This window comes from Lathamus discolor, chromosome 5 (assembly GCF_037157495.1).
Source record: "Lathamus discolor isolate bLatDis1 chromosome 5, bLatDis1.hap1, whole genome shotgun sequence".
Lineage (NCBI taxonomy): Eukaryota > Metazoa > Chordata > Aves > Psittaciformes > Psittacidae > Lathamus > Lathamus discolor.
Window position 1 is genome coordinate 59182724 of NC_088888.1, and position 27437 is coordinate 59210160.

Genomic DNA, 27437 nt, shown 5'->3' on the forward strand with positions numbered 1-27437 from the left:
TAGCACTGCCAGCCCCTTGCTAATTTTCTGAACCTAAATAAATTCTCCCTACTTTTTGGATGATATGTAGTGCTACCAAACTGATGGCTACCTTCTCAAGGTTAATTGGCAAGCTGTTTGTTAATCAGTGGTTATTAGCAGAAGCATGGCATGGGACTAGGGGGTAAAAAACCAAAAGAGATCTTTCAGGTATTCTTCATTAAAAACCAACCAAACAAAGCCTTGTTAAGTGGACTGATTATAAAACCCAAAGCATTTAAAATAAAACCAGAAAATATCCCCTGAGTTTCACAAAGTTTGGAATCCCAATGCTGGTTTATGTCAGTTCTGGGGCAATTTGTTTTCCAGACCCTGGAGCCTGAGCTGTGCGTAGCTGGTGGACCATGAGGATTTTAGTGTTCCACCTGTAGGTGGCAAGAAGCTAGCATGTCTCTTTTCCTGGCAGAGTTGAATGTTGTCTTCGGGAAGGTTTTGGGGTTTTTTTTGACAGTGTGTAATCTGCTATTCACACAGTGTAAAACCAGCTTCAGACATGTCCATAATAATAGCTAGTGTGCTTTTGACTACAAGGTTTAAGATTTTCTGTAAGTATTGTCAGGCCCATTCTGTGGGCAGAGGTAGATAGAAATTTTTCAGTTAAACGTTTCCAGAAATGGTTTCTAAATATTGGGATGTGCTCTCATCATCTCTCACAAATCAAACCTTAAACAGAGGTTCGTTAAAAATATTTCTTTCCTGATAAGTTTCTCCAGGTCACGCTTTGTCTTATGGTCACACTGTCCACTAGTTCTGCACGTTGCATATTCTAGGCTGATCTGAACATGCTGATCTGAACATGCAAAAAGTTGTGTTAAAGTTCTGAGAAGTCTGCTTGTATGGCAGAGACACTCTCACAGCTGATACACACATGGATAGCATGTTATTCACGTCTTGCCTGTATACTAGGCAAGACTTTGTTCCTCCAGTGAGCTGTTAGGGTGGGCACCTGCTTGTTCCCCCAGTCACAGTCTGTGAAAGAGGTCCTTGCTAGTAATTAGCTTTCAAAACTATGTGACACCATTGCACAACATTAAAAGTGATAGAGAAACATACTGAAACATCCAGCAGCACTTTGCCACAGCTTTTCTGGAACCTGTTGTTGGTTGTTTGGGCACAGTACTAAAACAACAAAATCCCAGTGCTGTCTGAACACTGCCATTTGGAAGCTTCATTTTCTTTCAGTATCACAGGATTTTCAGTAACTTTTTTGGTTTTTCCCTTTACTGGTGGCATTATATTAAAAATCCCACCTACTTTAAATTCAGCGTAATAAACCCATTACAGAATTATTTTGAAGGTGTTTTGTAAGAGTCTTCCATTATACCTCAGTTCATTTTAAAATCTCTGCTGCTGAGCTTTCTTTGGGAACCCACGTCTTATTTGGTTTATGAGGGAGGAAGGCTTTTCCAAGCATTACTTGTTTACTCAAGAAACACATTAGATGTGAAACTGAAGAGATGTACAACACTGAAATATTCATAGTCAGCCTGAGGCTGTTGAATGAGGCAATTTATACAATCAATACAGCAACTTTGTACTGCTGCATTTTCACTTTGGCATTTGCTTTCATGCTGTGCTGTAAGTAATCCTGCTGGGTCATCCTATTATGGAAAAAATTACAGGGCTGGATCCAATTAAGATCTTGGGCGGTGCATCAAACCTGGAAGTACTTGCCTTTTCAGAGGACCCCAGAGTCCTGAGGTAGGCATTTAAGCCCTGAGGTAGGCATTTAAGCCTTTATCCATTGCCCAGGGAGAGTTAGGAGTGAATGCAGGCTAGAATACCACTACCTGAGGTGACATCTCTGAGGTAAAGAAATGCTTATAACTGTTGTCTGAGGCAGATAAGATACATGGGCAAAATTTAGCTATAGTTTTGCTTGTCATTTTGCAGGACAGTGTCAGCTTGAACTCCCTGCAGTGAACCTCACTTAGGAGAATAAGTTATTTTTTTTTTTGGGAAGAACTGAAAATAGCTTGTCATTTTCTTTTAAAACATAGCTATTGGAAGGCATATTACACTTGCCTATACACTCCCATGCACAGGCAAACAGGTTTTAATCTCTTATCTGCTTTTTCTTAAAATAAAGCAGCCATGGCAGAACAGGGAGATAGGTTTCAGTTCCCTTCTGCACCTGATCTAGTCAAAACGTGTTCACTCATCTCTTTCTTCCAGGAGCTCAGTTGTTTTTAGTAATGTGAAGTCATGAAGCTCTGTATTCTCCAGCCTTTCCGTCATAATTCTACCAGTTGCACTTAGTTACCCCTGGGTTTTTTTATTATTTTTTTTAATATATATTTATTGGATCAGAAGAAGGTAAGGATTGAGTTATATTTTGCATGGAAGTCAAGCTTGCCTGTGTGTGTTAGAAAGCATGCCACAGATTTCCTGTGGGAGCATAGGGGAGCACTGCCCGTGTCCTGTATTCTGCCTGGTCACAGGTTAGCTTCAGCTTTCCAAGTCATTTTTAGGGTCTCTTTGCCCTGGTTAAGGGAGACATTCCTGTCTCCTTAAGCAGGACAAACACTGATGACAAAATAATCAATAAGCTTTATGATAAGGGAAGAACAAAAAACTGTTACAGATTTTTTTTTTTTTAAACTTACACCTTTGCTTCAGAATTCAGCTGTGCTATAATACAAATTTTGATGAGATTTGAAGTACCTGTAGTGAATTTCACTAGAGAGTAGATACCCAAATCCAAAACCACTCTCTTGTAAAGAGTTCCTGAGGTTCCTAACCTAACCGAGGAAGTTTCAGCAGGTCAATCTGAAATGCTTCCCAGGCAGGGCACTACAGGCAACGTGGCAGCAACAGCAGTGGTTTATTCTGAAATGGCTAAAGCAGCAGCCTTACAGGGCTTTAAGTAAAACCACTCATTTGTGATGTGAGAAATCTGTGTTCAAGTGCTGATCTCATGTAGACTCGAATCCCCATCACCTACCTTCTTGCAATTTGAAAAGATTTAATGTTCTGTGAGTGAAATATTTAACACAAGATCTATTGAGCTGTAGATGGGGAGCAAACAAAAGCCTGATCCTATATTGTGCTAATTTGGACACCCATGTTTTGTGGCAAGCGTAGTCTTGTTTTTCCTCAAGGCATTTTTTTAGGCATTTGCCACCTAATGCATTATTGACATTACACTCTGGGATATTAATGTTTGGAAGAATCCTTAGATTCTGGGCTACTAAGGATACCATGTGCTTAGCTCTACAGGTTTCAGCTTTCCCATAATAACCAGTCCACTATAAGAGACAGAGTGATGGTGAACACTTTTTCATGCTGTTGAACTTTGGGAGAGATGTTGAGGCTTATTGTTTGGTTGTTTTGCTGTAGGTCTTTTTTTTTCAGCTTTAACAGGAATGAAGACAACTGTTGCAGTCTAATGCTCAATGCAGTGTGCCAGATCAGCCTTCTTGGAGCTGAAGGTTAAAATCCTCACCTGACAAACATGCCAAAAAGGATGTGCAGGGGGATGCTAACTTCCTCACTATTCAAATTGCCTTGGTTTATTTCTGAGATGTCTATGTCAAGGTTTAAAACAGGTGCCAGATATGTGCCAATCTCTACTCTTTTCCGAGGGCTGCAAGTGAGATGACAGGTAAAATTAAGAAGGTGGCTTTGTTCTATGCCTGGAGATGTGGATGCAGTCCACAATTGACTTGTTTCCTTCACTGGAGCCATTGAATATCCAATTTATTTGGACACACTGTTTCAGCTTCATTTTCTCAGTCATGTGCAAACCTTTCAAAATGTAATGCATTCTACCTAATGTGTCATATTATATGTGTGAATTCACATATACACATGTGTGCACGTATGTATTTTCCAAATAGTGCTGATCTGGTTTTACTATGTTTTACAATGTATGGTCCACAGTGTTCCTTCGTGATTGTAATATTAATAATGCAGGCTGAAGTAATTCATCCTTATATTCAGAATGGGATAAATAAAATGGTGCTCATTTACGGGCAGCCTTAAGTGCTTTGTGATGGTTCTGTTGCAGTTAAATTATGCTAATAATGATCTTTTAGAGCTGTTTTTCTAAATGTAATGCAGTACCCTTTCTTATGAAATACGGGATGTCTCTTACAAAGAGATACATCTTTGGTGCTTGTTGCCAGTCGGAGACAATCTGAGAAACAAACCCGTCTCAGACTCAGTTTAGAAATGCAAGTAGCTATCTAGAGAATTGTAATGCCTGGCTTTTATAATTTATTTAAATTTAGCTATGGGAAGTAACTACAATACTTTCACTTATAAAATCGAGTTGGATATTACAGGGCCAGAAGAGCACCTAAAAGAAAATTGAAGTGGCTTACTGATTGTAAAGTTGTCACCACCATCTCATTCTGTGTAAAATGGAAGCTTTTAGGATGACTATGTTTTCCACAGAAAAAGCTAAAAATCCTTTTTCTGTCCTATTCTTTTTTTGTTGTTGTTGTTGTTGAATTCTGTCATAACTTTAAACTACTTGGTTTTTAAGTAAATTAATCCTTCTTATCCCAAATGAATCACATCTGCTGTTTTTTATGTATCTGGAGTAGTAAATACCTGTAATTTCACTCAGCACTCATTAACTGAAATTTAGTAACAGCATCACATTCAGTTGAGGCCATGTATTTTTAACTGCCTTTCCTGAGAGGACTCAGAAGTAATGTATGTGGAGATAAACCTGGAAAGGAAAGACAGCTACCTGATTAATGTCTTAATTCACTAATGACCATAGTCTAAATTTATTGCATATCTAAACTGAGAGTAGACCAAATTTACCTCAGGGGAAAGCAGAAAAATTAAATTGAACCTTCCTGGATGTTTATTCAGGGATGTTTACAAATAGGGGTTATAATAAGTTAAGAATTATGTAAAATCTCCTTGAAACATCATTGATGAATATGCCACTTGCACAAGCTGGCAGCTCTAGCAGGTGCACAGTTTATTCTTTTGGGGGTCTGGGTGCTCTAGATCTGTCCTACCAGCTTTGCATACACATGGTGGTAGTAATGCCCTATAACCGACACTGCTCTGCCTAGACAGGCATTAACTTACCAGACTAAAGCAGTCAGAGCTATAAGAAGACTATAGCTCCTTCAAGTTGAAAATGATAAATTTTTAATAGCCTTGTGTGGCAGTATCTTTAGGGACATGGTTTAATGGTGGACTTGGACTTGGCAGCGTTTGGACTTCATGATCGTAAAGGTCTTTTCCAACCTAAGTGAATCTAAGGTTCTGTGATTCTTCAGAGAGGGAGCTTTTGTTAACTCTCCAAATGCCAAGTCCTGACACAAACAGCAGACTGAATTTGCTGTCCCTAAAAACATTAAAATCTGTTAATCTCTTGTGGCTGCCCAGTTTACCAAGGCTGTTTGCTGTTTATTTGATTACGAATCATTCTTATGGATGTAGTGGTTATTTATGTTGTGTACAGGGGCAGATCTGTTGCTGGTCAAATTCCTTCCAAAGGGCTCAGTACACGTAGAGAATAGGAGGAGCATCAGCAGCATTACAGATTGCAGCAAACACATTTCATGCAAAAGGCAGAAGGACAGAAAGGAGAAAAAAATAGAGAAGGAAAAGAGGAAATACAGTGATCGTGAGAAAACTATGCTGCTTGAGGAAGAAAAGACATAAACTGACAATCAAATACATCAGACGTTACACAAGCAACATGTCTCGTCCACCAGGAAGAAAGCAGGAGAACCACAAAATAGTAAGACATTTTTGTAATGTGTGATTAAAATTGTGCATGGACTAAGAACAAGCTATTAGTGTATTAATACATTTTATACATTTGTATTTCTGATTAGCCTGAAAGTACTGAAAGGATGGGGATGAGTCTGCCAGTATGAGAGCAGAGGTGCTGGCGGCACTTATGTCTACAGTGTGACCCCCTTTAAGCTGCCAACAAGCTGCCAGCTCTTAAGCAGTGCCATAAAAAAAGCCTGCCCACAGGCATAGTTGTGACACCAATATCTGTGTATACATATGTATAATAAACTGGAGACAGAGGAAGTTGCTAGTAAAGAAGAGAGAACATAGGCAATTCTAGAAAAGTGATAACAAACTAATGTTTTACTTTACGTCTAGTGCTGAGATTCTGAGCAGGCTTAGGATAGGTGAGCACAAAGTTTCTGAGATTGGAAACTGTTCAGGAGCAGAGGTGTAAGTGCATAGAGAGATTTATCGTCAAAGATAGAAATGCCAGGTAAGCTTATGTGCCTCTGTGGCTCGATAGTCATTAAATGAAATGTAAAGAGAAGGATACCTCTGTTCTGTGTTTTGATTGCTCAGTTCCACACAGATCTTTCTTCAGGAACCTAGAGCCTTAGGAGTCTTTGTATGTTGAATGATGAATTTTTGATAGGAGCTGGGGAATTGGAGAAATTCCAGGAGTCTTTAAGACAACGTTGTGTCAATTTCTGAAAAGGGGACAGAGGTCTCCACTGGAAAAGAAATAGAAGAATATAATATAATTGAAGTTGAAATATGTAAGTTTTTGCCATAAAAAATACTCCCAACAGATTGCAAGAGTGGCTGATAAATACAATTATGTTGATGAAGTATGCTCAAGTTTCTCTCAGATTGTTGTCTTAATCCAACACAGACTTTTTGCTGAGATTACAGCAATGCAGAACCTGTACAACATCCATTTACTGCATTAAAAACTTGTTAATGAGAATTTGGCAAAGTTTTCAATATTAACGTAAACAGGAGTTATCACCAAGGTGAGTTTAGGAAGTGGTTCCATACTACTTAAGATTTTAAACAGTGACTTCTTTAAATGGGAGCATTGATTAAACTCCAAGCTTTTTGATGCAAAGGGAGCAGGAAGAGATCTTTTGAACAAGCTCTTATTCCTTTCCTTGTGTGGTTTGTTCTAATGTTTTATTGGTTTTCACTATTATTTTTTCTACAGGCTATAAAAAGTACCTATAGTGTGCCCACATGCCACATGCCTGTAGTACTTGTTTTAATTAATGCCTAAGTAGTTTAGTGAGAGTCGACCTAGTCTCTTGCCTAAGGGCCAGCATGTACTCTTGCTCAGTACAGTCAATTCTGCAGTGCCATGGAGGTGATCTGGTGGGGCAGGGAGAGAAGAAAACTTTCCTCCAGATTGGAGCACAGCTAAAGAACTGAGATTAGGGCTTGTGACAGCATCTGTGCAGACGTATGGCTTTGACCTTTTCAGTTGCATTCCATGCTCCTTGGGCAGGTGGCTGTAATCCTCACCCATCCCTTTCGTCCTGCTCATGCTGGGGGGCCATACAAACCACATCTGTACTAAGATACAGAAGTAATGTCACAGTCAGATTGTCAAGGCATTTGGAGAGCTAGTATTGACAGCAATCCAATTTACATATGAAGACTGATAAAGAAAGGGAAATGTCAATGGGACTGATTCTTTTCTACTCTGCTTGTCATTATTCTTTAGAATAATGTAGAATGTAGAAGCCTAATAGCTCATTGCCTCTATTATCTTTCCTGCAACTAAATGGTTGTCATTAATCTAGGATGATGTTTGACAGCATTTATCAAGCCAGCATACATATGTGTGGCTACAGGATGCAAGAATGCACCTGATGAAAGTATCCCAAGAAACGGTATTTCTGACAATCAAAATCCCTGTACAGAGACTCAAGTGATGATCAATTCAGGTTCTGTCACACATGGACTGTTGGATTTCAGTGATTACACATCTATGGACAAAAGTTTCTTTATTACTGTAAATATTATTTTTGCTTGCTTTTAATACAATAGCAGCTCACAAGTGTGGAAAAGTTTGAGTCTAGTTTTCCTCATTTTTGATTTCCATCCTTTCTGGCAGAGCAGAGAACTTTTTGTACTCACGTATGGGGCTTTGGTAGCCCAGCTGTGCAAGGACCATGAAAAGGATGAAGATGTCAACACCTTTTTAGACAGAATGTAAGTAATGCTTTAAATGGTCAGCCTTCTTGATAATGCTGTTTGTCCACCTATATGATACATTTCAGCTTTATGTCTGTTATGAGTTCCAGCGCTCTGTCTAGGATTACAGAGATCAAAGGGATAAAGTTCAATATTCCGTCAACAGAAATAATGCTAATTTGTGGATTAAGATCAACAATTAGCTTTTGAATTCTTAGGAAAAAAAGTGTCAGGTTTGTTTTGGTAGCTTAGATTTGTTCCTTGTTGATCTTTTGTTATGCTGATTAATAATATAGACTTGTAAATTTCATCTCTCGTATCCATGTATTCAATTTCAACTTCCACATTAGCCCTCCTCTTCTATTTCTTTGTACTCATGTTATTTCAATGTTATGTCAAACTAGACAAGCTTTTTGTTTCTCACAGGTCTTTCCTAGTTGACATGCATTTCTGTGTTCACTGTGGATGTGGCCTTCCTGTGGCTTCCCCTCATCCAGCTACACCATGGTTTTGTGACTTGTACAGCTAAGAAGTGTCACAGCTACAGGTTGTGGGAATTTGACTTAGGTGATTTAGTCAATGCGCAGCCTCATTTTGTAGTCACGTGCCTTCCTGAGGGTGTAATTTAGGAATCTGACTGGGTGCCCTGAATTGTCCCTTGTGGGGTGACTCTGTTCTTCCCTCCATGGGTTAGGGGCAGACAAGGCACTCACCTTTAAAAGACCATACAACAATGAGCAAGGTAGCACAAGTGGTCAATGAGGAACTGATATTTTCATGGATGACCTGTTTTGGAAAATGAAGGTCTTATGTTTATAGGAACCTGACATCCTGACCGAAATAGCTTTCTCTGTATATATGTATGTACATATATAATCCGTAGTGAGAAGAGGTTTCACTATACAGTTGCCAAATAACTGCTTGACAATTTGTTTTGATTTGACTTTGTAAATCTAAGGTATAAAAGTTGAAGAGGATCTAAGTAGTCTTGTCCATCACCAATACATACATATCTTGCTAACTGCTGATGACATATTTATCAATGTTATTGATATTGATACTTATGCAATAAATAAATATGTCATGTTTCCTGATGCATGACATAGTGCAGTTTTAAACTTCACGCTGCCAAAACCACTCTTGGGTCTTGTCAATGCATTAGACATCAGATCACTTTTTGGCTTGTTGTCAAAGTTGTGGTACAAAATCAGTAAGAAAATCCATCAAGTTCAGGCTGCTTCACTGTGTAGGGCCTCTGACAAAGAGTCAGAGGCTGCCAACATCCATATAAATGGAAACAAAATATTCCCTAAAAATGTTTCTGAGTTGAGTTCAGATTCTTTCATGACATTTGTGTTAATCTCCTTCCCTTTTACAGTAGGGAATTAGCATAGCTATTTTGTGCACTCTGTAGTTACCGACCTTTATTGGAAGTGAGAGCTAGGAATAAATATTTGTTTTATAAAACATTCCATTAGCTTCCATCCTTTTTCATTTCTCTGAAATTGTAGTGTTTTTAATGGAAAATGAAGGTGGTGGTGTACTGAAACTGTATATTAGCTACCAACTTTTGGATTCTTTCTGCAACTAGTAGATGAAGGGATAGAACATATTAGGAAAAAGATAAAGAGGGAAAAGCAAAAAGTGAGGTGAAGAGATAAAAGGATAAAGTGAAAAAGATTAGGTGTGAGTCCATGTTCCTATGGATGTTCACGGTACTTGAATGCTGCAATGAGGCTCTCCAGGATTTCATAGAATCATAGAATAGTTAGGGTTAGAAAGGACCTTAAGATCATCAAGTTCCAACCACCCTGTCATGGGCAGGGACACCTCACACTAAACCATGTCACCCAAGGCTCTGTCCAACCTGGCCTTGAACACTGCCAGGGATGGAGCATTCACAACTTCCTTGGGCAACTAATTCCAGTGCCTCACCACCCTCACGGTAAAGAATTTCTTCCTTATATCCAAACTTCCCCTGTTTAAGTTTTAAAACATTACCCTTTGTCCTATCACTACAGTCCCTAATGAAGAGTCCCTTCTCAGAATCCTTATAGGCCCCCTTCAGGTCTCCACGCAGCCTTCTCCAGGCTGAACAGCCCCAACTTTCTCAGCCTGTCTTCATGCGGGAGGTGCTCCAGTCCCCTGATCATCCTCGTGGCCCTCCTCTGGACTTGTTCCAACAGTTCCATGTCCTTTTTCTGTTGAGGACACCAGAACTGCACACAATACTCCAGGTGAGGTCTCACGAGAGCAGAGTAGAGGGTCAGGATCATCTCCTTCAACCTGCTGGTCACGCTTCTTTTGATGCAACCCAGGATACGGTTGGCTTTCTGAGCTGCAAGCGCACACTGAAGCCGGCTCATGTTCATTTTCTCATCGACCAACACCCCCAAGTCCTTCTCCACAGGGCTGCTCTGAATCTCTTCCCTGCCCTACCTGTAGCTGTGCCTGGGATTACTCCCAGGTGCAGGACCTTGCACTTGGCATGGTTGAACTTCATAAGGTTGGAATCAGCTCATCTCACAAGTGTGTCAAGGTCCCTCTGGATGGCATCCCTTCCCTCCAGCATATCAACCAGACCACACAGCTTGGTGTCATCGGCAAACTTGCTGAGGGCGCACTCAATCCCACTGTCCATGTCACCGACAAAGATGTTGAACAAGACCGGTCCTAACACCAATCCGTGAGGGACACCACTCGTTACTGGTCTCCAGCCAGACATTGAGCCATTGACCGCAACTCTTTGTGTGTGACCATCCAGCCAGTTCTTTATCCACCAAGTGGTCCATCCATCAAATTGACGTCTCCCCAATTCAGAGAGAAGGATATCGTGCGGGACAGTGTCAGACGCTTTGCACAGGTCCAGCTAGATGACATCAACTGCTCTACCCCTGTTCATCAGTTCTGTAGCCCCATCATAGAAGGCCACCAAATTGGTCAGGTGGGATTTCCCCTTAGTGAAGCCATGCTGGCTGTCACCAAACACCTTGCCCTACCATGCCTTCCAGGAGAATGTGCTCCAAGATTTTGCCAGGCACAGAGGTGAGACTGACTGGTCTGTAATTCCCCGGGTCTTCCATTTTCCCCTTCTTGAAAATGGGGTTTATATTTCCCTTTTTCCAGTCATCGGGAACTTCACCTGACTGCCATGATTTTTCAAATATGATGGCCAGTGGCTTAGCAACTTCATTCACCAGCTCCTTCAGGACCGGCAGATGAATTTCATCAGGTCCCAAGGACTTGAGCACATTCAAATGGTCTCGAACCACATCCTCTCCTACAGTGGGCCTAAGGTCTTCATTCTCACAGTCCTCATGTGTGCCTTCCAAGACTTGGGTGGTGTGGTCAGAGCCTCTGCCAGTGAAGACTGAGGCAAAGAAGTCATTAAGAACCTCGGCCTTCTCCAAATCCAGGGCAGCTAGTTCTCCTGATTGCTTCTGGGGAGGGCCCACACTGTCCCTAGTCTGTCTTTTATTTGCAATGTACTTATAGAATCCCTTCCTGGTATCTTTCACATCCCTAGCCAAGTTTAATTCTAACTGGGCCTTAGCTTTCCTAACCTGGTCTCTAGCTTCCCAGAGAACACCTCTGTATTCTTCCCAGGCCGCCTGTCCTTGCTTCCACCTTTTATGAGCCTCTTTTTTTCCCTCTAAGTTTCCTCAGCAGCTCCTTATCCATCCAAGGAGGTCTCCTGGCCCTCCTGCTGCACTTCCTTCTAGTCAGGACTCAACACTCCTGAATTTGTAGTAGGTGATCTTTGAGTATCAAAGAACAGTCTTGGTCCCCCCTGCCCTTTAGGGGCTGAACTTCTCAGCCTGGAGGTGAATGCTGTGTCATGAGGGGGCAGTTGTTTTCTTCACCTTGACAGAGACAGTATGAGATGAACTCTGGGGATCACATGGGAATGGAGAAAACCTTGTGCTACATTATTCTATCCTATTTTTAGTGACAAAGCAGTATTAATCAGGTGTATTATTTGTATACTGTTTCTATATTACATTCATATACCTAACATACAATATTTATTCATATATGTAAATATAAATGTATATATAGAAAATGTGTATCTAAGCAACTTTCATATCATCCTCACCGGGAGTATCGTGCTTAAAGGAGTATGATTCCTTAAATGACTGCATGAACAGCAGTCCCTCTATGCTGCAAAATATGGCAGAAAGAAGAATCTAGGCCAGCAAAATCTGTTGCCTTCAAAGCCATGCATTTGGGAACATGCAGCTATTTTGATGAGAAAGCACAAGAAACAGATTAGGGATATGATAGATGGAAAGAAGTTGCCCATTTTGAATGTTAACTTTCTTTCTTTTCTTCTTAGGGGATATGGCATTGGTGTAAGGCTGATTGATGATTTTTTAGCTCGTTCAGCTGTGAAAAAGTGCCGCAGTTACTCTGAAACTGCAGACATAATTGCACAGGTAGGTAACATTTACATTCTCTAGAGATCCATCAGCTTCAGTGGTCTTAGCTTTTCCCTTCTGCTCTCTCAGTTTGCTCCAGAATACTTACTTACATTTTCTGCTATATCATGATAGTTTAATCAAAAACCCCACTCCTCTACACAGCCACACCCATGCTTCCATTGGGTGAAATACAGCCTTTTCCTTGTCTACGACTTTACATCAGCTAGTAGTTCACAGAGGCTGGCTTTGAGAGGAGGCATCAGTTTCCACCTGTGTAGCATAGTGCTACATCAGGCTGGAGGGTGGGGAGGAAATCAACAAAACACACAAAAAATGTAATTTTTAGTGAGAGAAGAATTTTTTGATGGTCTTGATAAACCCACAGTGGTAAGTTTACCACAGAGAGTTGTTAGAACCACAGAATTGATTGACATGATTATTGCCTTTTATATCTGAGTTGAGGACAGAGAACATAAAATGGGATACCACCTGTGAGAGGCTGCCAACCCCCGACCTAAACTGACTGTAAGAGTCAGTGGCTAAGCTGTGAAATATGAGCTCATTCCTCTAAACAAGATAATAAGGTTTTATTGAGGGACAAAGTCAAGAAAGCAAAAGCAACAGCTCTGGGTGTGTGACCATAGCCAGAGGTGCACTGATTAGTATTTGTTACATTTATATACTTTCACTATTGCATTAGCCATATACATATTCATAATTCCCATGTATAGGCGGGGAATATTATAACTAGCTCCAGGAACCTATTATCATAAGTCTCCTCCTCTTGGCGTCTGCGCAGTGCTCTGCGGTGATTGTGGGCAGGGGTCTTCAAGATGAAGTAAGCAGTCTTCCTCATGCTGGCAGGGGTCTTCAAGATGAAGTAAACATTCTTCCTCATGGTGTACTTTTCCCCTATGGCACAGTTGGATGCCCCAGTAATCACAAAACTAGCTGAAACCAGCCATATCTGTAACTTTTCTGATAGCTGGTAAAGATTTAGAACAGTGTGACCTTCGTGCAAAATTTATTGCAAGCAAAACAGGATGGGCAGACAAGGAGTATCCAAAGCTACCAGATGTTTGGGAGGCACTGTCTCTAAACAAACTGATAAGTAGAAGGATGGTGTGAAGTAATTCACTCATGTTTAGTGGGGCCACTAAATTCTGTTATCTCACCACAGACTTACAACATATCGTTCTTCAACCAAAGTTAAGCTAAAAGTACTTTAACCCTATATTTTCCAGGCACTAGCTTTCCTCTTATCAAGGCTTCCCCCCGCCCCCCCCCCCCCTTTTACCTTTACAAATTCTTTTGCTATGTGACTCCATTTTGCTCTAGAGTTCTGGCCATTTTCAACTTTTTGTCTAATCTTGTGTCTTTACTGAGCTTTGTGAACTCATACAGTTATATCCACATAGCAACACATATAATTTGCGAAAGCCAGTACATTTATGTGTTTATCACATAAGCTGTAATTAATATTCTTCTATTATTAGTAGCCCATAAGATGTTTTGCCATTAGAAGAATTGAAAAGTTTTTTCTGGTTTGATGTAGCTTAAGCTGACTTCTTCTGCCCTTGCCAGAGAGTGCAGCAAACAACAAAAAATGATGCAGTTTTAACAAACTTCGAATCATATGTTCCTTCACTTCTTTTTAATTTCTAGGAGCAAAAGCATTTACCTTCTCATACAGATGTTAAATTTTGATATTCCTGCCGTCTGAATCTCCTCAGCATCTCCATAAGTATCTTAGAAGTTTTTTAACCTTAAAATGATAATACTAAGAGTAAGCGGCGGGAGTTTCTGCAAAAGGAAGACTCAGTGGTAGCAGAGAGGATCTGTAAGAAAGGAAAGTGAGAAGATTTTCCTGAATACCCACAAACATAAAATAAAAAGGATAAAATCAGAGTGGGTACTTTCACCTTCTTTGATGGAAATTACCCTCTTACTGAGTAATTGTTCACACTACTGTCAGACAAGAAAGGTCTAGGAGGAAATTTAGTGGAAATACAGGGCTTTCTAAAGATGTGGTTTTGCCCCATGAGCAAGTCAGATTTCTTGGGGAAGCTCAAATTGAAATACATAGTACGTCCAGGCTCTTTAGACTGCTGAGTCAGTGTAAAGATGTGGTAGTTCATAGATATTGAGTTGGCTTAGACTAATGCCTGCTTAGGTCCTGGTCAATGATCTCCTTTATCCTTTATGATTTTCAGCTATGAAGTGTTGCCAGTGAAGATATACCTGGCCTTTCCCGATGGCAAAAATTAACCGCATTTTATAAAAAAGAATTGTTCCGTAGAATCATAGAATGAGTAGGGTTGGAAAGGACCTCAAAGACCATCTAGTTCCAACCCTTCTGCCATGGGCAGGGACATGAAAGGAGAGAGATCAGTGCATCAGTTAATTGAACTGAGATTAATTTCCATTGGCTTATTTTAGGAGACAAAAATGTGCCTGGCTTTCATTGCTTGAGAATTATCGGCAGCATCAGCTAAACGTAAGCATTACGTTTAACCACTGCCTGCAGAACTGGGAAGCAGCAGGTTTTCTATACAGTGAAGTAAGGCCCCAGTGTATGCTGGTTATAGAGGAATATCTTAGATCAAAGTATATGTAGTTGTTATCAGGTGGTGTGTGGTCCTGCTCATGTTAATCAATCATGTCAGAAATACCTATGTTACATCTGAATGAAATGGAGGGACAGAAGGTACATTATGATTCAAGAAATGCTTGTCATAGAGAAACTGATGGCTGTCACAGAACTAGAGAAAGGACCTCTGCATTTGTTGTTGCTGGTAGGGCTACAAAGTGCACATGTGCATAGCACACACATACACCACTATCTTCAAGTTTAAAGCAGAAAAAGGTGACTTTAATTACTGAAACCCAGCCAGATCCCATTAGCTCATAAAAGAGTGGAAACTATATTTCTGGACTCTTAGGTCACAATGATGTATAACAAAGCTCTTCCTCTGGAGAAGCTGAGCCTGGGTATAGGATCCATTTGAAGATAGTGAGGGCATCTGAATGAAAACCAGAAGACAAGCAGCATTTCAATCACTGTATTAAAATATACTGTCTCATTAAAAAATGATGCCAGGCTGCAAAATCACTTTTTTTTTTTTTTTTTCACTTTTATGCTCTTTGGGTGGTATTTTTACTTTATTTTCTCTGGATTTTCACATATATTCCAGATGTCTGTTTTTCTGGGGTTTATGCCTCATGGGTCCCTTATTTGCAAATGCATTAGTACAGTTGAACCATCATTCTTAAATACAGGTTATTCAAAACCAAAATACAGCAAAAAATTAACCATCAAAGTAAGAAAAAATACTCTATTTCTCTGCAGGTTGTACTTCAAAAGACACTGAGAGAAATAAAATTACTTGGAAAGATTGGAACAAACTTTAAAGCACACAGTCTCTTGAAAAGACTATTTTTAGTAAACTAAAAGAGGAGTTCTGTAATAGTATATCCTTTCTACGATAAAATATGGTATGGGAAGCATTTTTACTTTTCTTTGACAAAACATTTTTATATAGTCTTCAAGCACATTTGTTTGAGGCATATACCAACAAATCATATGTAAACTGACCAGCAAGTAACTGCAAATACGCTGTTAATGTTACTGGTTCAGAATTGCAGGGCAATGTACATGATCTCTTTAACTCTTCAACAGTAACACTGTCAGCCAGGAGAAAGTGCTTAAATACTTAACTGCAGTAACTCTTCTGAGGTAGAAATCTGTTTGAGGGTGAGTGTGTAGAGTAAAACCAGTTCAAAGTCAAAGTGATTAAAGCAGTTAATCAGTTAAAATAATTAGAGCCAAATGTCCTGTAAACGTAGCAGTTATCCTGCAGTCCTATGGAAAGAAAAGGAGAAGTCTGTATGATCAGGCTGTCAGTTTTCCCTGTGGAAATAGAAAGAGATGAAGCAAAGGAAAAAAGAATGAGGAGTGCAAAGCCAGCTTGCCATATTAAGAAATAAATACAAGAAGAAAGATGAACCTAAGGCAGTGACTGAGGGCTTAAAACTTCAACCAGTGGTTCAGACTGCAAGGCCTGGGATTTACTGCTGCCTTTTGCTGGAATGGAGAAGGGCCAACAAGTTTTGATAATGAACCAAAGTGAGTTCCTCTGCACTGATTTTCCATGGTGCTCTCTAACTTCTTGTGCTGGTGCTGTGACTTTGTGTAGTTACAATTGGGATTGAACAAAAAAAGATATACCAGGCCACGTAGAAGTAGGCTTTCTGCTTACTGGCAAATTGGGGGTAAGAAAACGTAAAGCAACTGAGGAATTGTATTACGAATTATTGCGGTTTAACCCCAGCTGCCAAGTTGGTACCACGAAGCTTCTCACTCACTCTTTCCACCCCCTCCCCAGTAGGATGGGGAGGAGAATAAGAAAAAAGGTAAACCCCCATGCATTGAGATAAGAATAGTTTAATAATTGAAACGAAAGTAACATAATAATGATGACAGTGTTAATGATGATGATGATGATAATAGTAAGGGGGGGAGAGAGAGAGGAAGGAATATACACTGCCCCCTGAAAAAAAAAAGTGATGCACAATACAGCTGCTCACCACCCACTGATCGATGCCCAGCAATGATTGGTCCTTTCCAGCTAAGTCCCCACAGTTTATATACTGGACATGATGCTCTGCGGTATGGAGTATCCCTTTGGCTATTTCAGGTCAGAAGTCCTGTCTCTGCTCCCTTACAGCTTCTTGTGACCCTCATCTCTGGCAGAGCATGAGACTGAAAAGTCCTTGATCAGGGTAAGTGCTGCTTAGAACGACTAAGACATCGGTGTGTTATCAGCACTGTTCCCAGACTGAAGCCAGAACACAGCACTGCTAGAAAGAAAATTAACTCCATCCCAGCTGAAACCAGGACAAGAACACAGCTCAGCTGAATAAATGATGCCCAGGACTGGATTCAGAATTTGGATCTGAGTATAGCTGAGGATTACTTTTGAAATGAGATGATAATTTTTCTCTATAATCCTACAAAATCAAATTTTCTCATAAGACCTTAACATCATTTATCTGATTGAAAGAGATGTAAAAACACCCCAGCTTCTGGTTTTAGATCTAATCCTAGACAGTAATGTCATCATGCCTTAGGAGATGTCTGTGCATGCTACAGGTGGGAGCAGCTGGGCCATACCCTCTGGTCCACAGTGAACTAGGGCTGGCTCACAGTTCCTTAGCTGTGTTCATACAGTGCTGTGCCTAAGGATATATCCCTTGCTGAAAAGCAGTGACTGAAGAGGTGGAAGCTCTTTGGAACCTCAGTACCCCCTAAACGCAGCAAGCATATGGCTCTGCAGCTGCTTGTTGAGAGGCCCTTGGGGACCAACAGGGCTGGGGTAATCCAACGATGTCACCCCCAAGGCCAGAGCTATTGGTCCAAGAGATGTGATTCACTTTCTCACGGGAGACCCTGGCACACAAGGTCTCTATATATTGACATATGGCTAGTTTGAAAGTCTGGCAGAGGCTGGTAGAATTTACAAAGCTGGTAAATGTTGCTTTTCAGATCTCAGCAGCAAGAGGGAAATGCATACAACAGGCTGCTGTGCTAAGTTATAGACGGTAAACTGAAAAATAAAGTTCTGCACTATAAAAAGTAAAGAAAAGTTGAGTACAAGGAATCAGCAACAGATGGAAAGACCTTTAAAGCATTTTGCTCTTCCCAAACACTGACTGTGGAAAAGTACTAAGAATGAAAAGTATGCTAGCAAAAATGTTATTTGGCTGCCTTTCCCTTTCAAAACGGATTAAATCTGGTCCTTCATTAATCTTGTTATTATATAATCTAATATGATAGTTTAAATTATTTAATAGTCTGTATTTGTGCATTCATATTTTGGTGGACATCATAGTTAATGCAAAACCTAAATTTTCCAAGAGAAAATGTTGGTTCTGCTGTTTGGGTTTTTTTTCCTCCCAGTTTGTTTTGAATAGTGTTGACAATAAGCTTTACCTCTTTCCAAACTGCCATGGTAGCTGCTGAGCTCTAATTCAGGGACAATGTTGATACAAAACAGCTTTTGTGATAGCTGCTTGAAGGACAAGGTTGAATTTGCCAAAACCAGACTCCAATTGAAAACATAGCATCAAATTGGCTTTTTTTTTTTGTGTGTGTGTCTCTCTTTTTAGAGAAGTGTCCACATGTCAATTGCATTAAGTCACAGGCATTTTGATAAGACAACTCAGAATAACACAGCCCTGGGAACAAGCTTCAGTGAGAGACTTAGGCTCCTGCCAGGCACACATTGCAGTACTATGTTCACAGCTGCTCTTGGACATGGAGGCACTTTCAACATGTGCTACCTGTGAACATGAAGCAGGGTAGAGGTGGGGAGAGGAGAATGCACCTTGATTTTGCCCCTCTGCAGTAAAGGAGAAGGCCAGACTAGGAAACACTCCTGTTTCAGGTGGTCCTGGCGACTTGGGTGCAGAGCTTTGAGCTTTCTCCTGAAGAAAACGAGGGTGCCCAAGTAGGATCCCTCTGTCCTCCCACCTTTCCTTTTGCCGTCTATGCTTTTGTATCTCTGTCCCACCTATACCACAGTATACCTTACATCAACCCACTTGTTCCCCATATTCCTTTATTACCTCTTTAACCTAATTAGTGGCCCCTCCTTTGCATCCCTTCTTGCTTTGGTTTTCTGTGGTACCAGTGAGGAAGGAGGTGGAAAGACAGCTTTGGCAAGGGAAGTTTGGCCTGGGCAGTGGGGACATCCTGTTTGGTGGTGTTTCATCTCCCCTTGCATGTAGGGAGGAGGTGATATGAAGTTGGGCAGTAGATGTTGGGGCATCTCTCACAGAGAAAGAGAAGACAAATGGGAAGGAATGTGTACCTTGGAAATACTTGCTATACCAGGAGAGGAGCCTGGGGGGAAAAAAGTGTATGAGCCAGAGATGGTGTCAGACGTGCTTGCTGTTGTGACTTTCATGTGGGCAATGTTGTGCCTGTGCTTTTAGCACAGGTACATTTAGGCACATAACATGTTCCAAGTCTGCTGCAAAGTAGGTCAGCTGGGATAAAAAGCTTTAAAACATTTGCTCAAAGACCACAAGTTCTTCAAACATACAGAGACGATTTTAAGCACACAGTGGAATTAGCTCTTGGATTTGTTTTTAAATATAGCTGCTGGAGAAGACAGAGTAGCCTGGTTTATTGATAAGGACTGATTTGAGCAGAACAAAAATATGATTCTTTGCAAACTCAAGGAGACTGATAGTTAAATGCTGCATAAAAGCCTGTGCAGACACCCTGGATACCCTGTGTGAGAGCCACGTGGTGAATTCCAAATGGGTGAGGTAAAGCATAGGACTCTGTGGTGAAACACATTTGTCAGAAGCACTGATTGTGCATTCGTCACAACCTGCATTGCTGCTGGTCCCTCTTACTCCAGACATTAGGTTTCCTGATATTCAGTGAAATGAAAATCAGCCTTCTGGAAAAATATTTTCTTGTCTTAAAATATGGAATTTCCTTCCAGGCCCTCTGTCGTACACTGTCTGCAGGTCCAGTACAAACAGTATTACAGAGTTCTTCAAGCACCCAGTGCCTGAAACCCACTGAAACCCACCAAGATCTTTATGCCCATAAAAAGAGAAATTTTCATTGGGAGAAGATAATACCAAGTATTCTACAGTGCAAAGTATCAGTGATGTATTTTCATTATTGTAACAAAACACTAGTAACAACTGATCATGTTTCAAAATGGGATGTTATTTTTTTAACAAACACACAAAAATGCCAAACCATTTGGTAATTTCAAGTCCTTGGTACCATATATACACTTCTGCTGTAAGATTTGTATAAAAATTACCTGGCACCTCCCTGTCAGTGGAGGTCTCTGCCCCATGTGCCAGGGAGTTGTCTCAGGGACTAAAGAGTAGGGCTGATCACTGTGACCATCCATGGTCAACTAGGTGCAGCAGGAGTCCAAAGACACTGAGATGCCCTGAGTGACCACTGGTGCCTCAAGAAAATGCTGTACTTGCAAATGGCCTGCAAATGACTCAGACGCAAGACCTTTAGTTTCTGTGGGCTGTCAGAAAGCCACACACATTTTCCATTATTATATTCACATCTTTTAAATGGTGTTACTTCATAGTAGTTTCTTGATTTACATAGGACAAGCATACTATAGTGCCGTTCACATAGGAAATTGTTAAAACCCTCCTGCAGAAGTCACTGTCCATCTCTTTTTGCTGTCAACTGTTGATGTGTAGCAGGCAACATCAGTAGAGTATGAACCCTCGGTGCTATGGAGGACTGCATGAAGGAATTTTCATTGGCATTGGGAAATAATCTCATTGCATCCTTTCGAGTGAGTCTGTAACTGGGGGAGAATATGATGAAGAAGAGGCCATTGCAAAAAAATGCAGAGATGAAACCACCTAGAACTATGCTATATTAGCAAGATATAAAAAACCTGAATACGTATTTGTTCTATGGTGTTTCCCTTTTGTCTACAAAGTCCAGAACTGTCTCTCCTTCTTCATTGATTTCTTTCTGGCCTTCTTCAACTAGCCTGTGAATTGTGCTGTAATGCTGTTTGCCACTGCTGAAAGAGTAGAGCTGGGAAGCACCTTCCCATGCCTGAAAAGATGGCAGGGGAATTGCTTCTGGTTCCTTGTTCTCAAAAAAGCACTTCAGGTTTCTCTCACTTAGCTTGGTGGCATAAAGCTGGAAAATCTGCTCCAGTTGCTCCTTCTCCTTCCCCTCGTACACCTTCCAGAACATCAGCTGGAGGTGGCTGACTTTTGACTGGCAGCTGACACAGCAAGTGGCTAGCAGGGAGAGAAGAGCTGTGGTAACTATCACACACCAGCCTAAAATCTGGGAAGACAAACAAAATGAGGTTCAGGTTAAAAAGGACCAAGTGAAAATGCTCCTTAAATCAAGAGTGTCTGACAGAGTGACCACACTTTGTACAGAGGGCTTGCTGCTCCTCTTGGGACCCTACTGCAGGCATCTCATCCCAGTTTACATTCAGTACTTGGCATTAGTGTTAATGGGGTGCCATTAACACTAGCAGTGGCAGGTTCAGGGACAGATGATCTCCAATCAGACCTCAACTAAAAGACTGTATGAAGAAAAATCTAAGGGAAGTCTAAATGATCAATCAAATAATGTTATGGCTGAATAGAGCTATGCAGAAAACAGAGCAAAGCAGTGTCTGAGTAATATAGAGAGGATGTTGGTGGAAGTTTACTGCAAGACCATAACCACCTGGTAGGCAGCATATCAGAATTGCTCACCAAATTCTGTCACACAAGGGGAAAAGTTCATAAAGAAAATAAAATATCACAATCATGAGATGGTAAACAGTTTTCTGTCTCCTGAAAGTCTTAAATGAAATTACTCAGCAAGAATTAGGATTGACACAATTCTGAATTGTGATGAATTACAATACCAAAAAGGGTAATTAACTTATGTCCCAGGTCAATCAATCTCTTAAACTGTGACTATTTTTAGATGTGTTGTTTTCAGGCTTCTTTTTAATGTTAAATTAAAATGTTTTTAATTAATAAAAAATACCCCCCAAAACCCATCAAAAATAGTTAGCAAACAGCAATATAAAAGATGGGCTTAAATTTAAAAAGTGTTCTCCATTTCTGGTACCAGGAGATTCACTGAAATCTACGCTATTCTTGTGAACTGTTTTTTACTTTGATGAACTAGCCCTTTGTAGTGGAAAATAATTTTTATGCCAAAACTGGTTTAAAATTACCTTCTTGTCCAGTCCTGTGAGAATGCTGGGAAGAGAAGGCATGAGAAAGAAGAAACAGCATATGCATTGGCAGGTTTATGTTGGCACTGTCGTACAGCACAATTCATCTATGCTGAGTTAGAAATAGTTGCTGTATTTTCAGAGAACTTTGGGGTTTTTTGATAACAACTTCAGTTTGATGAAATTCTGTTAAGAACATCTTAAAAGAAAGAGCTAATTCCAGGATTAGAGCAAGGGCTGGGAATGGGAAAATATCCCTGAAATTGATACTGTGGGACGTTCTTTTCCAAGGAGAGCGAGGTTTGAATGCAATTTTTTCATTCCTAGCGACACCAGCCTAACCAATAGTTTTACCCACCTACTGCACTGCAATGTGTAACATCTGCAAAAAAACAAACCCTAGTTTTCAAACAGTAGAACAAATTCCAGTGTGTAACTCCAGTGTGGAAAAAATCTTCTAGGTTTTGGAGACATTTATGGACTGGAACTGATTTCCCATGCTTTAATAGTGATTACATGGAAAGCTGCAACCTTTCCCATGTGAACTCTTGCACTGATGTTAAAAAAATAACTGCCAGTAAAAATACGTATTCAGCTGAGGGAATATAGCGAGTTTCCTCTGGGAAACAGAGAATCTTGACGAACTGTTATTCTTAGGGACTGGTATGGAAGAATAGCTTCATTTTATTTTCTTTTTCCAGCCCTTTGTACCGACTGGTGATTTCTGTGGGTATTTGAGAAACTGTTCTTTTTAGCAGCTTTTTATTTTCTTGCAGCTTGGGGAATGAACTTGTATATTTTCTTGCTATAAACTGAGTCACTGGTTTTTAACTATTTCCTATACACATAGATTAAAGTCATAACAACTATTGGTTATTTCCTTCCAAACCTCTCAAATAAATTGTTTTGTCTGCAGCACAGGCTTTGGCTGCATTCGAGTCCTGTTTGCATGAGGACTTGAAAACAAAACCAGCTCTCAGGGAGGAAATAGTTCCAGGTGGATACAATTGTCTGACAAAAAGTTGCTGGCTCTACAGTTTTTCCTTCCTGCTGACAATAATCTTTCCATCATTTTCTGTAGCCTTTTTTTCTTTTTTTTCTTCCCTTAGTTTTTATTGTCTCTGAATTTATTTACATTACAAGGCAGTGATCAGAACTGTATGACACAAATGTAGTGAAGTGTAATACAATCTCAGATTTGTATGTTCAGCATATTTTATTTTAGTGTTTCTCCCTTCCTCCAAGCAGGACAAAAACATTCTCTTGTCTGGCATCATGAACATGAAGAATACAAATGGAAACATATTATGTAAGCAGCCTGTCACATGTCTATCTGTCACATGTCTTATTTTCCAGTATTTTTCTACTGTTAGTGACCTAAGATTTCATTGTAATGATCAGGATGATATAAAGTAGGAGAGTGTGGTATGGATTTTTTAGTAGGACAGACCCCTTTAATGGTCTAACATCTGTTAATTCAGCCTCCTACACAACCCAGCAGATTTTTCTCTTTAGAGCAATCTTCATTCAGGAAGATAACTTTAAGTTATCCACTCTTATTGATCCTGCCAGCAGTGGGGACCCCCAGGAAGTGTGGCAGAGCTCAAACTGAACTAAAACATGTATTGATTGTATTTTGCAAGGCTGCATCATGCCAAAACTTTGTTTATGCGAAACCAATGGTTTTATCTTAGCATCTGACATTAGGATCTTCCACAGATAAATCACAGTGACAGTATAAGCTGCATAACGCTCTTTATTTATTTTTCTTACCTGGGACTGTGCTTGAAGAGTTCGTTTCAGTTCATCACTCTCTGAAAAGGGCATAGAGCTTTTGTCACAGGCAATCTTGTGTAGCTCTTCAAAGCACTCTGCAGATTTGCTCTGGCAAACTGCATGTAAGTAGGCAGGATTCTTCAAGCCACTCATGGCACATTCGTAAAAGGTCCCATTGAGCAAAGCCACAGAAAGCCACATCACAGGGGCTACCAATGCATTTAAAGTGATTTGTCCGAAGATGTAAAAGAAATGGCAGATATTCCCTCTGGGGAATATTTTTCTGGGATTTGCCCAGCAGCCTGTAAATAGTTTCCAGGTCTTGCTGTTCAAGAAATATCCAATAACTAGCAAAACAAAAGCTGGAGAGAAAAGAAATACCAAACCATACCTGAAGTTTTCATTGCTGCAGGGACATCTGAAAGCAACAAGAGAAAACACACGTTCACCTCCCATTGTCAGCAGTGCCATAAAACTGTAACCTATGGCCGTTTTCTGGTTCATAAAGAACTTCAGGATTGTTTGGAAAGCATCCATGTTTTGATACTCACTGGAGAGGTAAAAATCAAGACGCTTTTATCTTTGGTTGAAGCAGTCTGTAGTATGTAGCAGGGGAGAGCTCTCCAGAGGAACAGCCTGCTGCTAGCCTGCCCACATACACGCTGGCTAGATAATGCGGTGATGTCACTGTCTGGAGAAATGCACTCACAGGAGACCCCTCCGCTACCAGAGCAGATGTTGCACAGTTACGGTAACATTCATCAGTAGTAGAAGGAAAGCAAGTAATGCTCTGTATAATCAAGTAAGTTTGCAGTCTTGGCAGTCTTATTCTTGGTGGGTTGTTGTTTTTCTTCATGGCTGCGGATGGAGATCACAGTAAAAACACATACCAGTTGCGGGAGTTCTTTGAACTGTGATTATCAAAGTTGCTGGCAATGCAGTGAATGACCTAATATAGGTGCTAATGGTCCCAGCAGAGTGCGACATGGCTGAAAGACAAGTGGTTAAAGTAAAACCCCTTTGTGTGGGGTTGTAAATGTAGGAACATCAGAGATGGAATAGGCAGCCTTCTGCTGTACTTCACACAGCTCCAGATTTGCATCTCTGGCTCAAGCTGATCATAGAAGGGACAACTCTGATTTCCAGCCTGTCTGGCCCTTCCCCTGTTTTCCTGGGGTAGAACTGGTCTACAGGATGCTGCATCTAAAATTTCACCTATGGCTTGCACACAGCAGATTCAAGCAGCAGAGTTTCATCCTTTTGCAGGTTGCTTTCAAGATGTACCTTGGGGTCACTCCTAGTGTGAGCTGCAGTAACACAGCAGGAAATGAATTCTCCTTAATCCTGGACAAAAACCCACTAGTGGATTTTGTGGAGGAGTTGCCAGCAGAACGAGCATCGCTTTGCTACTGTAACCTCCTCTGTGGGGTGATTCGGGGTGCCTTGGAAATGGTAAGGAAGTGCCCATCTGTTTTCTCCATTTTTTGTTAACATGCAGAGGCAGAGGAAAGCAAAGCCACTTGCTCAGGTAAATGAAGGAAATTTGTTAGTGTTTAACCTCTCTCTCAGATTAAATGTCTATGTCTAATTCCTGGGCTGCTTTGTGTTTCTGTCAATATCTAATTTGTCAGACACCTTCTGTTTCAAGAAAGCAAAATCTGTACAAACATGATATATGTACATCGTTCCAGGAATTATAGTGCCTGATATAAGACTAATTAACAAAAGTATTACTAGTACATGACCAGGAAATTTTGTGATCACAAAATCATGAAGTTCATCATACAATACAGGTTCTTAGAAGAAAGCAAAAGCACTGGAATGAAAGGTAATGTATTATACAAATTTCAGTGTACATAAACTTGGTTTTTACTAACTTCAGTGTACATGAACTTGGTTTTTACTAACTTTGTTGAGAAAGTTATTTTAAAACAATCTAGAAATCTGCTTCTTATGAATCCTGAAAAGGGGGTCCCCTTGTGATAAGAGAGAGAGAAAAAGCTCGTTATTCTGGAGGAGTGGGGGAAACTGGGTATTTCTTTGCTTAACTGATCAGACTTGATTCTTTCCAGGTTCACTTAGCAGCAGAAGTTACCTTCCTCCAGGACAGGCTGAAGGGTGATGCTGTGACAGAAATAGGAATTACATTTTTAAGGAAGGCTGAAGACAGAAAGCACAAAAGAAACAAGTGAAAGAAATACTGGGAGAAACCCATGCTGAGGGATATTTTGCACCTTTTGTTTCTGAAGAAGACATACAGGGTAAAAATGGCTTTGCTGAGCCAGGTGCACCAATTATACATTTGAAAGTTGAAGAGAGCTGGGCAGCAAACAAGAGGGGCAAAGCAGGGGCAGGGCAATGTTAATTGTCATGGCACAGATACCAGTATAAAAGATCAAAATGGCCTGCCCCTCCTTCTCATGTAACCATGCTCTTGAGCTGAGTGGAAGTTTTATCTCAGTATTTAGTGCAGGCTGGATGCAAAATATTCATTGCACGCTGGATGCAAAATACTCATTCTGTTTTCGGCTAACCATGACCACCTTTTCCCTTTCTGTTTTTTGGTAATGTTTCAAAGCATGGTTGCTAGGTGGTGCTTTATTTCCCTGGCTATTTGTTGTTAGGAATAATGAATTAATCGTCTGTGACTCCGGGATGCAGTGTCTCGTTGCCAGGTGCCTGTTTTGATGAGTAATGGTTTGCTATTCATTGTCCTCCATACCGGATGTCCTGCTTTGAAACCAGAGAGGGATGTGGCTTCACTGATGTAGGAGCCTGTTTGGTCCATTACAGCTCTTTCAGACCCCAAGTGCACTTTTGCCAGCATGGCTGCTCAGCCCTGTGCATGCATGTGCATCAGGCTGCAGCACTCTGACAGCTGCAGCGGTGCTTGTGTTGCTTCAAGCTATGGTCTTTTTCATGTCAGCCTTCTCTTCAAGAGCACTGGTCTTACGACGAAACTGAACAAAGCATGGCATATTTAATGTGTTGTCACTGTGGACCTGTACTCACCTAAGGAAACTCAAATAAAAATCTAGAGATTGCGACACAAGTGGTTTGCTGGTTGTTGTGTCTGTTCTTACATCTTCACCTTTGCAGTGGACTTGTTACCACAACATGACTGGGAAGCAGAGAAACTGTGGGAATCGCCGGGAGACGAGCTCATCAGATGATGACCAACAAGTCTCATTTATTGCTAAGCAGATGGATCCTTATATACCTTGCTTGCATGTTTATAGTTTGGTTACAGAGAGATCATTGGCTTATAGCTTTTACATGTTACAAGATCATTGGTTTATAGCTTCTACATTTTTGCAGCTACACCATGCCCCCCCCCACCATCCTCCTTCTCATGCACTTATCACTTAGTGTCCTTGGCTGTGATTGGTCATAGTTTGTTGCTGTTTGCCGGTGTCCTTCATTTCCTCATTATCTGGTGTGAGAGGTTTGCACCATGTTCTACACAGATGTCTTGTTTCAGCTCGTTGATGGGAGCATGACCTTTTGACCTTTTTCGACAAGCCAATCCTCC

The 27437-nt window shown here is 40.7% G+C and overlaps 2 protein-coding genes across 2 annotated transcripts; one reads left to right on the forward strand and one right to left on the reverse strand.

The window, feature by feature from the left end:
• Positions 1-5677: 5677 nt before the first annotated feature.
• Positions 5678-26934, forward strand: TRAPPC3L (trafficking protein particle complex subunit 3L). Its single transcript, XM_065681026.1, has 5 exons — positions 5678-5752; positions 7868-7965; positions 12284-12383; positions 25172-25357; positions 25978-26934. The coding sequence occupies exons 1-5, from the start codon at positions 5711-5713 to the stop codon at positions 26095-26097; spliced, it is 546 nt and encodes a 181-aa protein (XP_065537098.1). The 5' UTR covers positions 5678-5710; the 3' UTR covers positions 26098-26934.
• CALHM5 (calcium homeostasis modulator family member 5) lies at positions 20098-24592 on the reverse strand. The gene is made up of 2 exons (XM_065681021.1): positions 23903-24592; positions 20098-21234 (listed from the first exon to the last, which is right to left on the reverse strand). Exons 1-2 carry the CDS (start codon positions 24440-24442, stop codon positions 20845-20847), a joined length of 930 nt encoding a protein of 309 aa, XP_065537093.1. The 5' UTR covers positions 24443-24592; the 3' UTR covers positions 20098-20844.
• Positions 26935-27437: the final 503 nt, after the last annotated feature.

Coding starts and splice junctions, on each gene's coding strand:
- TRAPPC3L (XM_065681026.1), top strand. CDS start 5,711: ATGTCTCGTCCACCAGGAAGAAAGCAGGAGAACCACAAAATA. Junction 5,753..7,867: donor AGCAGGAGAACCACAAAATA/GTAAGACATTTT, acceptor CCTTTCTGGCAG/AGCAGAGAACTTTTTGTACT. Junction 25,358..25,977: donor TTCGGGGTGCCTTGGAAATG/GTAAGGAAGTGC, acceptor GATTCTTTCCAG/GTTCACTTAGCAGCAGAAGT.
- CALHM5 (XM_065681021.1), bottom strand. CDS start 24,442: ATGGATGCTTTCCAAACAATCCTGAAGTTCTTTATGAACCAGAAAACG. Junction 21,235..23,902: donor CTCTTCAAGCACAGTCCCAG/GTAAGAAAAATA, acceptor TTGTCTTCCCAG/ATTTTAGGCTGGTGTGTGAT.